This window comes from Ostrea edulis, chromosome 7 (genome assembly GCF_947568905.1).
Source record: "Ostrea edulis chromosome 7, xbOstEdul1.1, whole genome shotgun sequence".
Classification (NCBI taxonomy): domain Eukaryota; kingdom Metazoa; phylum Mollusca; class Bivalvia; order Ostreida; family Ostreidae; genus Ostrea; species Ostrea edulis.
The window spans coordinates 22,651,479-22,667,020 of NC_079170.1; the positions used below are offsets into that span (position 1 = coordinate 22,651,479).

Consider the following 15,542-nt stretch of genomic DNA (forward strand, 5'->3'; position numbering starts at 1 on the left):
AGCAGGTTCAATCTATTTTATACTACAGCATTTTCAACCATGTTTTTTACAATCACGAATTCATTTGGATGTCTAAATGAAAATAACTCCAATATTGACTTCACAGTTCCTTCTAGTTGAGCTTGCGTAAACTCGAACGTAAGTTTTGATCAACAAAAGATGTTTCTTTAAAACTCAACACCTTTGGAATATACTAAGCTACGTGTACCTTTGTAAAGCAGCTTAGTTAATTTTCAAAAGATTTAAGTTGTCATGACAAGTACAGCAAAGGGCGGGGGTAAAATTGAGGGTGCTCTGCCGTTAGAGCTGGGGCCCAGACAAACACATCAAAACCTACTTTCCGTAATGGAAGCGTAATGGCCGTGTTTATATTCCGTGTTTGGGAGAAAATTGATCCTCGGCGCCTCGTACATAAATATGCAATGTGAATCATGCCTTCTGGGCTATCCAATCAGAAAGACGGAATAAAGATAAAGAATCTGTTCACAGGGCGGACTTGTAAGAACTTTAAATATATGAAATTGCTTTTTTTTAACGAAAAGTAAATAGGTGTTAATTTGTGTTTTACATAAAAAAGATATTTTTATCGTAAGTATAAAAGTATTTTTTATCTTCATTTTTTCACTTTCCCCACAATTTTGTCAATTATGTCAAAATTTTAATTTCCCCCTTTTATACTGCGTATAGAATTTTTGTCATTAAAATTTTGGTTTGCTTAATTTTGTACGGAACACTTTGACAGCATGTAATTGTGAACAACGCTCTCATGTAATGCGTAAAAAGTAATTAAATTCTGGGATCTCGGGAAAGTATAACTTGATTTAAAAAAACAAATTAAAAAACAACAACAAAAACAAGTAGTGACCCACTACACTTTTTGGAAAGTTCTGTTAACAGAATTCGGACGGCAACATTATTCTGTTTTCGGTATTTCAAATGATTATTTGATTTCTAAATTATTTTCATTTAATTATTAATTTGAAAGTCCCATAGTTCTGCTGGTGCATTAGTATTATTTTTATGTACATTTATATAGCACTTTATTTTTGGCGCGGGTTTCGTGACGTCTCATTCGGTCAGGATAATATGATCAAAAGATGTATACTATATTGAAAAAAGAAAATAGAAAAAAAAAATTAATTACATTCGGATATATGATCTCATGATTGCACAATTATTTACGTTTACCAACATATTGTCAGCAATAAAACATTATTACTTTTACTACGCCGTTTCAATGTATCTTATCTGTCAATAAGACACCGGCCTTAATTTCAAACCGACATGATACACGCATTATAAAATGTAAATATTTTCTTTTAAGAGAAAGTATCCAGATTGTGCGAATTATAAGAGTATGCATTATATAGAAACGGACGGACGGGGGTAATTTCTATATTCGCTGATTATACAAATCACCCCCTGCTACCATTGTTTATTTATGCCCATAATAAGAACAGCAGGGCCATGTTTTCTTCAGTACTATATATGGTATACATTCAATTTAAACCTATTTTATTGATAAACTCAAAAGTATCGAGCAACAGGCATAGCCGATGTACATGTCGATCCTATCCCAAATATAAAAGTCAAACATAAGAAACATCACACGAAAACATGGTTGATAACAGTATTATTTGAAGATGTGACAATATTGTAATGAGGTATACATGAAAATAATTAATACGAGTTTTGCTGAATTAGGCTATGAAATAGTTTTTGTAGATCAAATGGTTTCTTAATTAGTTGAGCATATGAACATCTATATGAATACGAAAAACATAATATAAGAAATGTGCAAAATTAACTTTGCATGCTATTTATAATATTATGAGAATTCTTGAAAAATACTTTTGGATATGAAAGTGGAACAACATATATAATACATATGCGATCCAAATTTTCAGACTCGGAACTTCCATAAATTTGACGAAATTTAGAAATAGCATGCGCTCCTCTACAACACGTCCGCATGTCACCAACTTGACCTTGACCTTAACTTTATATGGTATATCAAGTTAACGAATATAATAATCTAAGACTTGTAGGGTCAAACTGACAATTGAAAGAGGGAATTACATGAAATACAGTGTTCCATCAATTGCGTCGACTCTTTGAATGGTTCCACTGTCCTGACTTGGAAGTCTTAAAACCCACAAGGATGCAATTTAAGCATGGCTTTCTCCGGGTAAATAAAGGTAAAATTCAAGATGCTCTCATTATAATGCTTTTTGTCCGGAAGTTATGGAAAATATATTGAATTTTCTCCAAAATCAACAACTCTGAATCCAGGAATTTAAACTTTTATACGTAAAATATAGACAAAACATTGACATATCGATCTGCGCTAATGGATTTTTAAATACTATTAAATATATATATTCCTTGCTTCGGTTAGGAAAAAAACCCAGCAATTTAAATTGTATCAGGAAATTTTTGAAAGGAATGATTTTGGTGTCTATCATTTTAACATAATTGTTTAATTTAATAATGAAGTGACAAAATGGTAGGTTTCAATGTGCAAATTGGTGATATTAAACTCACAATATTTACGTTCCGACATGATTTAACTATGCAAAACATTTAAATTTTGAAGTGTACTGTAAGACAATATAAGATACCATATAAGCCTGGCATCCGAATGCTGAAATAACAATCATATTGACGTCACAGCACCACCCGGAATATCAACTTTAGCATCACAATGCCAATTCTACTAAACACTTTGAATATACAGTAGCCATGACTGTATCTACTCGTCAACTGACAAATACAGAGAATCCCAGGAAATGGGGAATTATAATGATACTTTGAAAATAATTCGCACTCAAATCTTATGTAAATATGATTAAGCGTTAAATGTGTACTTAAAGAATAACACAACAAAAATCGTGTTGTTAACGCGTATTGGGATTTAGACATTTTATGAAGGGCCATTACACATTGTCTTTGTCTCCTTACAGAAGCGGGTTATTAGCACAGTAAATGTAAAAAAAAAAAAAAAATAAAATAAACAGTAAGAAGTTTCACTTTTGCTTTTTTAATTAACGAACCAAATGAAATAGTATTGATATCAATAGTGACTAAAAAATAAATAAATAAACAATGATAATAAAAAAATTGACGAAAATTTCATGTTTTGTAACATAAACATTCTTTAATTTTTGATTTCATGTAATTTATATTGTAAAAATATATAGAAAAACCCACAAGGGACAGTAAAGGAAACGAGACCGAGAATACTTAAAAATCCAGCTTTATCTCTGAATAAAAAAAATACGCCTAAATATTTAGACTTTTTGATGAAATGTGAATATATTAATGTAAATTAAAATATTTTCCAAAATATTTTCCCTCAAAATATGAAAAATGAATTGGCTGACTGTGGTCTTTGATATCTTTTTGGGAAATATTTTTTTTTTTTTGGTCTTTGCTAAAAACAAGGATAAAATTGCACATATTTCATAAATGATTTGATGCAAAATTTCAGGATTTTCTTTGAAATGACCTTCCGCTAAAAAAGACATATACCCCTTAAAATTGTTGATACTGGTACTGGTTCTGAACTGCAGTGGTTTTGGTTGGGATAATATAATTATGGCTACAGAATTTATTGACACGTGTTGTTTATAGAATTAGAATTTTCTTTTATGTTTTGAATTTTTGAAATTAATAGTGAGATATATTAAATCCCCAAAACATTGGAAATACCTTTAAAAGGACACTAAAACGTATCAAAATTTTGTTTAGCGATCTAGAGAATAAAAAACCCTGAAAGATTATTTAAAATTCTAAATTATAAGTTGTATATACGCACTTGGATGAAAGTTTGTAATAAACTCACTTAAAAAGTAAAGCTCTAACTTGTACATATGGCTCGGCGAAAAGTGCACACATTTGACTTTTGAGCTTGAAAGAGATTGCAATTGTAAAACTTTTAAATGAAATATTTGAATATTTGCAATGTGAAAGAATAAATTCCAAAATGCTTAGAAACAGGTGTCTGAATTTAATATGCTAAATCTATGATATGCCAAATTATTTTTACGCTTAAAAATTCCACTGCTTTTCATGCTTTTCATCGATACATGGAATCTGAATTTCCTGGTGTTTGTGAGATAAAAGTGCGCACAAATATTTGCCGATTGTGTAAAAACAAAACTGAATCTACCGATATCATTAAATGTCGCCCTGGTTCAGGCTATTAAAACTGCAGTAGCGCAGATAAGGCTAATTGAAACGTGTTTGTATAATAGCTAATTTATCTTCTATTGGATAAAATGCTGAAAACATCGGCTTAAGAGACATTAAGCTCCGCCTCTGAGATGATAAAAGTACAAAAATCCTGCTTAACAAATCCTTAATTTATTAAACATACTAAAATGTAATACAATTTTCTCCTAACCCTTGCCGAAATCGTCTACAATGAGATTTGTGTTAACATTTGTCACAGAAATGAAAACAAATCTGAATGGATATTTGATTCGTATCATTTCACAACCCTGTCATGAAGCTTCGTAAAATGTTACCTAGAAAAAAAAAGAGAAACAAAAACTTTTGAAATAAAATGTATGAATTTAACCACAAGGACCATATTTTCCATTCTCTACCGTATTTTCGTTTTTGCTTTTTAAGTGCAATTCATATGGTATTGTTTCTTTTGTTGAAAGCATTTATTTCTTCACCCCCCCCCCCCCAAATATTTTTATAAATGATTCTAGCATGTTTCAAATTTTCTCTTAAAATTGCAAATTTTGATAAAATACTTCTTCAGTATTAAGTCTCCCAGACGAAGTTTGGAGAATTATTGTTTTTGCTCGGTTCTTATTCTTCTTCCGCTTCATTCTCGCACCTAAAACTGTCCAAAACCGTTCTCCGTAACCATTCGATAAAAATATTAGATATTCAAGGATGTGATAGGCCAATGTATCTAGATGTGCAAAAATGTGTTTGTTTTCAGATTGAAGGGGGTTAGGGTACATTTTTTTTGGGGGGGGATCAAATGTGGGTGGGGTTTAACATAAAACTCTATGGGAAAAATATTTCCAAAATTCAACAGATACAACTTGGCAAGTATGATAGATAGAGTCCTGGGGTCCGTTTTACAAAACAACTTACGACAAAGTCGCAAGTCTTAAAGTGTATTACACAGTTGTTACTTTAAATGAATGAAGGAAATTTTTCTGAGGCTTAAGTTACCACATTTAAAAAAAATATTTTGCATTTAGAGCGAATTATCTTACAATAAACTGGAAAATTCCAGTATGTAAAGTTGGTCGTAAGTCGTAAGTTCCTTTGTAAAACACACCCCTGGGGTCCTCGGAAATGAAAAGATAATGACAGAACGTACAAATTAGTATCACAGTCAAGTGACCCCAGTGACCTTGACCTCTGACCATGAACCTAAAACCTGGTATAACTTTAAAACCGGGACTAATAGCGACACGGGATCTTCAGAAATGGCAAGAGGATGACAGGAACTACAAACTAGTATCAAAGTCAAGTGACCTTGACCTTTGACCTTAGAGTCTTAATTTTAGAACATAAAATTCGTATTACTTAAGAACCAGATCTGATAGATATATGGGGTCTTCAGAAATCATGAAAGGATGTTAGGATCTACAAGTTAGTATCAAGGTCACATAACTCCAGGGACCTTGACCTCTGATCTTGAACATACAATCTCATATAGCTTTAGAACTGGAATTGATAGAGACATTGGACATTCAGAAATGATAAGAGGATGATAAGATCTACAAACTAGAATCAAGGTCAAGTAACTTCTGTGACTTTGACCTCTGACCTTAGATAATAAATTTAGTATTATCTAAGAACTTGGTCTGATAAAGAGACCGTATTTTCAGAAATAATAGAAAAGATGATGGGCTCTACTAATTGGTATCAAGGTCAAGTGACTCCAGTGACCTTGATCTCTGACCTTGAACATAAATCTGGTATAACTTTTGATTGATTGCTTTTTCCCGCCACACTCAACAATTTTTCATTTATCTGGTGGCGCCCAGTTTTCATTGATGGAAGAGAGAACCTGGTACAATGTACCTGGGAAGAGACCACCAACCTTCCGAAAGTAAACTGGGAAACTTTCTCACTGACCGGCGCGAGCGGGATTCGAACTCGCGCCGACAGAGGTGAGAGGCCGTGTGATTTTGAGCGCGATGCTCTAACCACTCGCCCACGGAGGCCCTTCTATAACTTTTGAACCGAGACTTGATAGAGACATGGAATTTTCAGAAAGGATAAAACGATGTAATAACCTACAAACTAGTATCTCCAGTGACCTTGACCTTGATTATAAAAACTTGTAGAACTGGGACTGATAGAGACATGTGATCATCAAAATTGATGAGAGGATGTTGGGACCTACAAACTAGGACCAAGGTCAAGTGACACCAGTTTTACGGAAGGAAAAAGGAGGAATTTTTTTTTAGATTTTAAAATCGAAGTCTTTGTGATCTAGATTTGTCAAATGAAGTTAAAATTGATATAGATTTTGTCAAGGGAGGAAAATAGTAGTACTCAGAAAAGCCACTTTTTTACAGTCAGTACTTCGTTTGGGAGACTTTATGATCGGTAGATTGTAATCATATCTTGTTCATATATGTGTCAGAGTTAACCGTTCTTCTAGAATAATGTTTTCTAGATCAACAAATTTTGCCAATAAACTCCGAAACGCTGGCTCTAGATCATATAACTTTAAAGTTAAAACATTTTGCCGAAATTAGTTTGTACACTAAATGTACATGACAATGTCCAAGAAATCATACCATTGTTTACAATATAGCAGTTTTTCTGTTTGTCATTCATATAGTGCATTATGTTTAAAATGATTATTGTGTTTGAAAAGAAGAAACGACGTGTATTCATAATTGTGCCCTTAAATTGTCACACTGGACAAACACTACCATTATAAACACACTCACAATACCGTGTTTCAAATTTTGAAATTATGAATGACCGTTCATTTTGTCTTTGGTCAACTATTCGGCATGACGGACCAGGGGCGGATCCAGGAATTGAGGTTACAGAAACGTAACTTTATAAGGCAGGGGGCTGGGGGCCGACTTGAGGACCCCAGTGGGTCCAGGACGAAGCCCTGGTTGGGGCAGCTCCTGGGTTGTATATATTTTGTATGGCTTGAAAAATGTCTCCTAATTAGTCATATTTACTATTTTCTGTTATTTTTAACAAGGTGAAATTACTAAAATGACGCAAGTTTTAAGGATGTTTGGAAAAAATGTAGGCTCTCCCAATAAAAGTAATTCGATAAATCAGAACATTTTGCAATTAATTTTTCCAAGAGTGGAATAAATTATTGCTTCTTTTATCGTTTACATTTTTCAAAACAAGAGACCACGATTTACTTTAAATTTGAAAATTTTAGAGCCCCCCTCCCCATCCACCACTGTTTACAATTGAATTCGTAAAATCATTATGATTTTCAATACGGAGAGAGATCATTTAACATTTAATTTGGAGCTTCAAGTAACTTCGTAATAATCAAGTTTTATTCACTGTATACGGTTATATGATATCAATAAATATAACAAAAATATGCACGTAATTATTCATAAATTGTTCTTAAATTCATTTGAACTAAATATATCTTTCACCCAATACATGTGCGCAACAATTCAAACACGTATCATAAAAGTACTTCCTTTATGCAATATCATTTGTGATTTCCCGACAAGATATTTATTGACTAATCAAGGGCCCCGGGAGGCATTGTGAAAAAAGAAGTATAATTTAAACATTATTTCTGTAATATATACATGTATTCACGATCTCGTAATGTTAAGTAAGACTACTGATTAAAACAGCGAAACTAGAATCGGAGGTCTTCAGAAGATTTCGTGTTTTGAAATACACTAGACAATGTAATGTATGATTTGTAATGCAACTGAGAAAAATGTTCTTTGTCAAATATGGAATTACATACAGTTAATGTGTTTAAATATTTTGACAACACTACAATCATGAATCGTATTCACTTTGGAATAAATACATTACCAATGCTGTTGTCTTTGATGTGTTTTCTAATTGTAATGATGGCCATTTTCTCATAAATGCGATGCTGATGTTAACAATATGCGTATGAATCTTGATAAATATATTGTACGTACATTCTAACAACTAGAAATTAGGACAACAATCTTTTCATTAAAAAATATACATTTCATCTTTACACGACGCGCTTCTGAAGTATATAGGCGTAACAGTTCATGTCCTTGTGTATTTTCAAACCCGAAATTCACTTCATTATTTACTACTATATTACTCTGAGAGAGAGAGAGAGAGAGAGAGAGAGAGAGAGAGAGAGAGAGAGAGAGAGAGAGAGAGAGAGAGAGAGATTGAGAGATTCTGTTTATATTCCTTACGTTTCCGAAAAAAAAACCATTGACATAGAAATTTTCGTTGAATGGGAGTGATAGTGAACTCATTTCGAGAATTCAATGAAGAATCTTTAACTCACTTTTGTTCTAACAAATTCAATGAAACCACTCAAGTTTTGTTTCTATATGGTTCTACGATATTTATCTGCACTTCCTGCCAGAATCATAGGATATTAACTTTATTTACAGTATGGATTGATGAAAACCTGTTTCGGCCGTTCTTGAGGTGTCGTCTGCAATCCTCAGTCAGTCCCCATCGCACTGTCATTGGGGAACATATTTCTATCGTCTGCGCCTTATCTGGGTCATTACGTTGAAAGTTTAATCAATTAATCTGCGTATCTTGCTGACACTTTTTCAATTTAGTTAAAGGAAAATATTTCCGATTACTTAACAGTAGAAATCTCTTTCTAGTTACTGTGGGTTTGCTTTCATTTTGTAAGAATGCATACGATGTAGTTTTCACACGTTGATAATTCTTTTGGGATATATAGCTTTGAGAAAATGACATAAAATGTTATCAGTATGATAAAAGTATTTCAGTTTAACAGAAAAAAGCCACAAAGACACGGAACGAAACTAATAAAAAAGCTTGATTTTGCACCCTCTATAAATTATCATCTATATCAGTTGTTTTCATTGATGTACACATGTATCTTAAACTTTCCGTACCTAACATTAATTAATACGTTGTTTATCACTCAGTTATTATAGATAAACGTAAAATAAAATTTCTTTTAAAATGTCAAGCTAGTATATAATTTAACTTATTAATTAGATCACAAATTAAATGATTAAGCTAACGAAATTATACAAAACAAATTGAACACAGTGGATAAGAACTATCAGATAATGAATGATAAAATTATTCCAATAACTTGAAATTTTAATTATGAAAGACACAAAGAAAGAATCGTAAGAAGTTTTCCATCATAGCATTTTATAATGTTTTCAAGAAACTTTACTATTGAATGTTTGAAAATTTTACTCTCTTCCCAAATTTCAATAATTTATGTATCTATGACATTAGTACCGGATACAAATTATGTCAACACAAGGGGTTCCGTCTTATGAACGTAGTCGTAACTTGTCAGTTTGGTAAACACAGATATCATTTCAAAATTAGGCACATATTAGCATTAAACCACGAAAGTCTTGTCCAAACCATCTTATCATGTACTCCTACAGGGAGAAGATACAGCTCCCTTGTCTTTGTATTGATTCCTATCTTTCATTTCACCCCTTGCGGAAACATTCTTGGGATGAGACAGGGAGAACCGCTAAGTGGTATCATATTACGCGGTAGATTTGTTTACCTTTAAACAATCCGCCTCAATTTCAAGATACAGCTTTCTGACCTTCGTGAAAAATTCACAATTTGCTGTTTGTAAATATTATTAACTATTTACTTTCACCCAGAAAAAAAGAATTCAAATGATGGGAAAATAAGAAATATTTCTTTTGATCTTTTAAAAAAAATTGTTTTAACAAATTTGTTAAAGTAACACTGAACTTAGAATAAATCTACATTTGATAAAATAATAGGTTTCATTACTTGACATGTTAAAATATGAATACCAACCAGTATTTAAGAATCTGCAAGCATTACAAAACGTTGAAATCGACCGTCACAGACACATATTTTAACCTCCAATATTTTTAAAATGATGTGATGTTTATAATCGGTACACAGATTGTCATAATGATACAAATATGTAATATTTCATTTCCCATTTCCCCCATATTGTTTGACGCGTACCGAGAATGACTCTTAAATTGATAATCTTCCATTCAATTAATAAAAAACCAATATATTTTTGTAGATATGATGAAAAAGTAAGCTAAACGTCTATATTTTATTTTATATATTTTATTGCAGTTTCAATATACAAGCTCGTGCATTTTCACAGCCAACTCGTGCCAATATTCACCGATATAAGTTCAATAACCCTATAATATTATATATGAACCAGGAATTATCAAAACATCCTCTTTCGTTACCTTCCTTGTTTTTTGCAGGTTATCCCCCTTTTAAGAGGAACAGTATTAGCTGCAAATACATCGATGAATAAGAAATTTACACTACTAAGAGTGTACTGATTAACATGTGCTCTTTTTGAAGTACAATTCATTCTTTGCGATTCACGTAATGATTCAATAAAAAAAATAGGTCGGACTAATTGCATCAAAGCTGTCGTATTTGCAAATAATAAGACCTTTATAACACTGGAAAACAACATCACAGTCCTAAAGGTTAACCACGAAGTTTTCCCGAAACAAATCCGCCTTCATTTGGTATTTACCTGTTTGTATAGGCCGTGTATAATAGGTGACTTCATAATTTTCTCACGGAGCATCCAGTAACCACGGCACGCGGAATCCCGCGGTCTTCTATTGGATAAAATTCCTCCGTGGTGTGTCTGCATCCTCTAGCGTTGTTTACATGGGCTCCTGACATCCAATAGTTTATCTAGTAAGTACTTTATCTGCTCTTTACTCAAATGACTTGACTCTTTAAAACTTTGAATGTTGAAATATTCCAACTTTTGAAAAATCAAAAACATTTTCAAACAATTCAAATTCAATTTTCACCATAGAAACAACAATCATAGCTTTTCGTCAGAGTAGACTGATTTGACTGTATCCGATAGTTTTGAATGAATTTGATGCTCTAAATAAATTCATACATCAAAATTGAAATTGATGTTCTGTAAATTTTCTTGGTAATATTGGAAATAATTATATTTTGACGATGGATACATCTTAATCCAATAGAACAAAAACATTTTATGTTGTTAATGAAGAAATAATTTTATGAAACAATATAATTTATTCCCGAAACTGAAACATACTATATGCATTCTACATTTAAAATTTGAAATGATATAATGATAGATCAGATAAAACATGTTTTAAGTTTTAATTTTTATTGCTTTTAAACCACATCTCTTTCTTCACTCCAACTTCTGTACAAAATAAACAGGAATTCATACAAAAAAATCACATTCATCAAAATTTCAACAATTACAGGGCATATTTTATCACGTCATACAGATATCAGTTTTTCACCATAGATGTAAATTAACAATAAACCACTCTGTTAAAAAAACTAAATATATAAAACCTTGTCATATATAATAACATCATGGAATCGGGAGTTGGATAATATTTCTTACTTTATTCTAAAATGTATGATCCTTCAACGTATGGATGAAGCCTACGGTGGTTTATGATCTAACACTTATAGTGAAGATGGAAATAGAAATAACAAAATTAGATAGATAATGATAATTGATTAAAAAACCCACCTCTAACTAATCGTGTTTACCCAGAACACCGCAGTTTTGCAGTAAGCACATTTTCACTTTGTTTTCGCGAAAAGGTACACACTTGTACATATGACACGACCCCACATAAATATCACATTAAAATTGAAACAATTTGATATGATTTAAATCTGCACAAAATGGATCAACTTTTAACTTTCTCTCTCGCAATAATGGGAATAAGAAAAACTATTCCTGTCCTTTTTTATGTTTGATTTCAATCACATGAGTTATTCCATAATGAAAGTAATATATTGCACCAATGGATGAATGATTTACAATGCACCAAACAAAATAAAAGTACCATGAATTACAAGCAATACCAATCCATACAATAATTAAGACTCAATAAATGTGTATTTAAATTCCAAAACATGGTAATCACATACTAGCAATAGCAATTGATCATCGGGAAAATCAACCGTCACAGTCATCAAATAGGAATTATTTGATTTAATCATTTGTCTTGGCATGCATTTAACTCAATATCACTCGCAGCATTGTTAGTCAAATAGAAACATTAGAATGTTTAAATACGAGAACAAGTTATTTTGCAACAGTTTCACAATTGTAATTTTAAATAGAAACAAACGAACAATATAACAAGGGACGAAATAAAACAGATCTATTAACACACTACCGATCACAAAACATTTTCTTCCTTCACCCTCTTCACGTTATTTAGTCGCCTCTCTGTAGTACAATTCCCATCGCTTCCAGTCAAACAGTATGTCATAGATACATATCCTAAATAATTCTAGTTCATATCACAGGCTGCTTTGAAAAAGGGACCTACAAAATACATAACAGAACAATAACTACAATGAAGTGATTTCTGTACGAGGCTGACATTTTGATTTTATTGAAACGAATTTTCAACCAACACTTGAAGATGACCATGAATTACATTTCATGTATGTTGCTGTGTTTTGTAACTTGTATATTTCTAGCGAGTGACACTCATCAAAACATTTATTCTAATATCAAGTGATGTAATTCATATCAAATTCCTGATATATTGTATCTGATAGAATTAAGTACATGTATCTGCCAAATATGTAAAGAGCAAGTGTTTAACGTAACAAGACTGTGCCACACCACTCACCCGAGTCACTTTGGCCCTTATCTAAAGATTTTCAACATATATTCGCATGTAAAACTTTGGTCCCTATTGTAACCCCAACCTACTCCCGGGAACCATGATTTCTGCACTATGTCAGGAAGCTTTCATGTAAATGTAAACTTCTTTGGCCCAATGGTTCTTGAGAAGATCTGTAAAGATTGTTTTCTATATATTAGCATGCGAAACTTTGATCCCCTATTATGACCCCATCCTAATCCTGGGGGCCATGATTTTAACAAACTTGAATTTGCACAATGTCAGGTTGAAATTGGCCCAGTGGTTCTGGAGAAGAGGGTGAAATGTGAAAAGTTTACAGACGATGGACAAATTTTGATCAGAAAAGCTCATGTGAGATAAAAAGTGTATCAGATTTATGTTAGTATCCCCCCTTACCTAGATATACACTTTGGTCAATCAAAACTCTGATAGTGCCAATACGTTGTCATACTCCTGCAACAGAGGGCACTGATATAGTAGATTATTTTAAAAGAAAGAGATGAACACAATCGCGATTTCACAATAACCTTGCATATTGTAAAGATTTGTCAATTATAATCGATTGATATGATACCCACTTCTACAATGAAGGGAAAATAAAACCACTTTATATAGATGCATATGTGAAATAGTATGAAAAAGCTATAGAGAACAAGAGAAATATACCAAAATTCTTGTAAAATTCTCAAAATGATTATTCACTTTGCTCTCTTATCCAGTTTTTAAATGTTTTGTTCATTATTCAAGCCAAAAAGACAAAAAGGTTACAGACTCACGTGAAATCTACGAGACAAGGAACGCTATTTTAAAACTAATCCTAAGTGAATGTAGTGTTTTGAGTCACAGTCCTCTCTAAAATTAAAATGTTTCTCATTTCACAGAAACATGTGACTATGTTTTACCAAGTCAGATATCGTGATTTTTATACATCAAGTGATTCGTAATAAATTGAAAGAGTTTACTATATCCACGTGCACGTACTATAAATAGGACCGAACATATAAACCAATAACATTGAAGACAGTCCAACAAAACGTGAGGAAGACAGTAAATCATGAAAAAAGGGAGTGGATGTTCACCGGGTGTTTTATTATTCCGTATGTGTTTTCTTACGTACCTAGTTACACATAAATGGAAAGAAAGAAAACCCAATTTATGCACATAGCTGGTTTAAAGAAGGAAAACACGACACCGGATAATTAGCAATTCTTTCATTACCTGCAGTTGTTCATGCCAACTGTTTTATTTAAATCATATAGAGAAAAAAATGATGTTGTAAATAATTCAATGAAATGAGGGGATGCTTACTCCACCTCTGGTATATCCGGGGGTCCCTGTTTGTCCAACTCTTTATTTTGTATTGCTTATAGGAGTTATGAGATTGATCACTCGTTAGCCACGCCTGTCATGATAAATTCTCTTTATACTATTTACGATAAAATATTTATGATAATTGACGTTTTCTCCAAATAATCAAACTAATATTAGCAAAACATTCGGTTTAGCATGTACTAGTAAACGCAAATAATTATTACATATGACTACATATTTCCTTAAAATGTATGACCGGAAACAGCTCTTTTAAGTCGCAAATGTTTTAAAGGTTTATGGTAACAGTGCTACTACGTGTATTTATTTACGACATATTTTTCATTTAGATCATTGAACAAATAAACAGAAAACATAATTACTGTGAATTTCATCTGCTATTCATATTATGCTCAGAGAATTACAAAATTGATTCAATGTCAAATATAATTTGTGCATAAGCAAACAACAGTTTAGAGTCATAATTGGATAGCAAATTGCATTAATCCATCAATAAAATCAAGCATCTGTTCATTTTAAAACGTAATAGGATTCATTTGTTTGCACATAATAAATAAAGCATTTGAAAGAGAAGCTGGTGTAAGCGTAGGGCGTAGGGCGAATGATGTTAACAGCCTGAGACAGGTTAGAGTATTCGCCGATAACATGTATAACATATTTATAATCAAACACAGAATATGCATAAAGAACTAAAATATATGAATAACTACGATTTTTTAAACTTATACTAAACTAAAGATTTATAAAACTAAAATAAAAGGTCTATATATACATGTACATGTATGTTACGAAATTGAAAATGTGAGATTTTAATAGGAATGCATGCATGCATTAAATTGCAATTAGTGCACGTGGTTCGCAAGGATGTTTCAAATAAAATGGACGTCATGAATGGAGTCATTCAGCATTGTTCGAATCTACTGCATTCCACACCTGATGTGACACAAAGATATACTACACATATATGTATAACCTGTTATCATTTTTTGTCTTATGAAAGAACCGCCGAAATGAACGTGCACCGGAACTAGGTTTTCTCTTCGGGGAGCAAGGAGACAGGAAATGACGTGCTAGAGACAGGATGTGCGACAAACCACTGAAACAATGGGTTACATTACCAGGTGCATGCGCAGAATACTGAAGTTGCATATCACGTGGTTTGTGACGTAGAAGAGGTGACGAACGAGTAGAGGAAGTTTCCAAGGAATCGGAGGTAGAAGAACCTACATGGCAGAAAAAAGGCAAACGATTGCTGGGATGAAAAAAGAAAATCACGTCTCTATACTATAAACTGACAAAACATCGTAAGAAAAAAGTTCCCCCTGTAGGATTAGATTTATCTTTTAAGCAACA

The 15,542-nt window shown here is 32.4% G+C and overlaps 1 protein-coding gene across 1 annotated transcript in view; it reads right to left on the bottom strand.

Annotated features, from left to right (window-relative positions):
* Positions 1-11,324: 11,324 nt before the first annotated feature.
* The window catches only part of LOC125654384 (uncharacterized), a 72,081-nt gene continuing 67,863 nt past the window's right edge, over positions 11,325-15,542 (bottom strand). The window contains exons 25-27 of the mRNA XM_056143709.1: positions 15,163-15,412; positions 13,257-13,313; positions 11,325-12,532 (exon numbers count right to left, since the gene is read on the bottom strand). Of these exons, the coding sequence (XP_055999684.1) occupies positions 13,274-13,313; positions 15,163-15,412 (290 nt within the window). The 3' untranslated portion in view covers positions 11,325-12,532; positions 13,257-13,273. The remainder of the gene's footprint in view (positions 12,533-13,256; positions 13,314-15,162; positions 15,413-15,542) is intronic.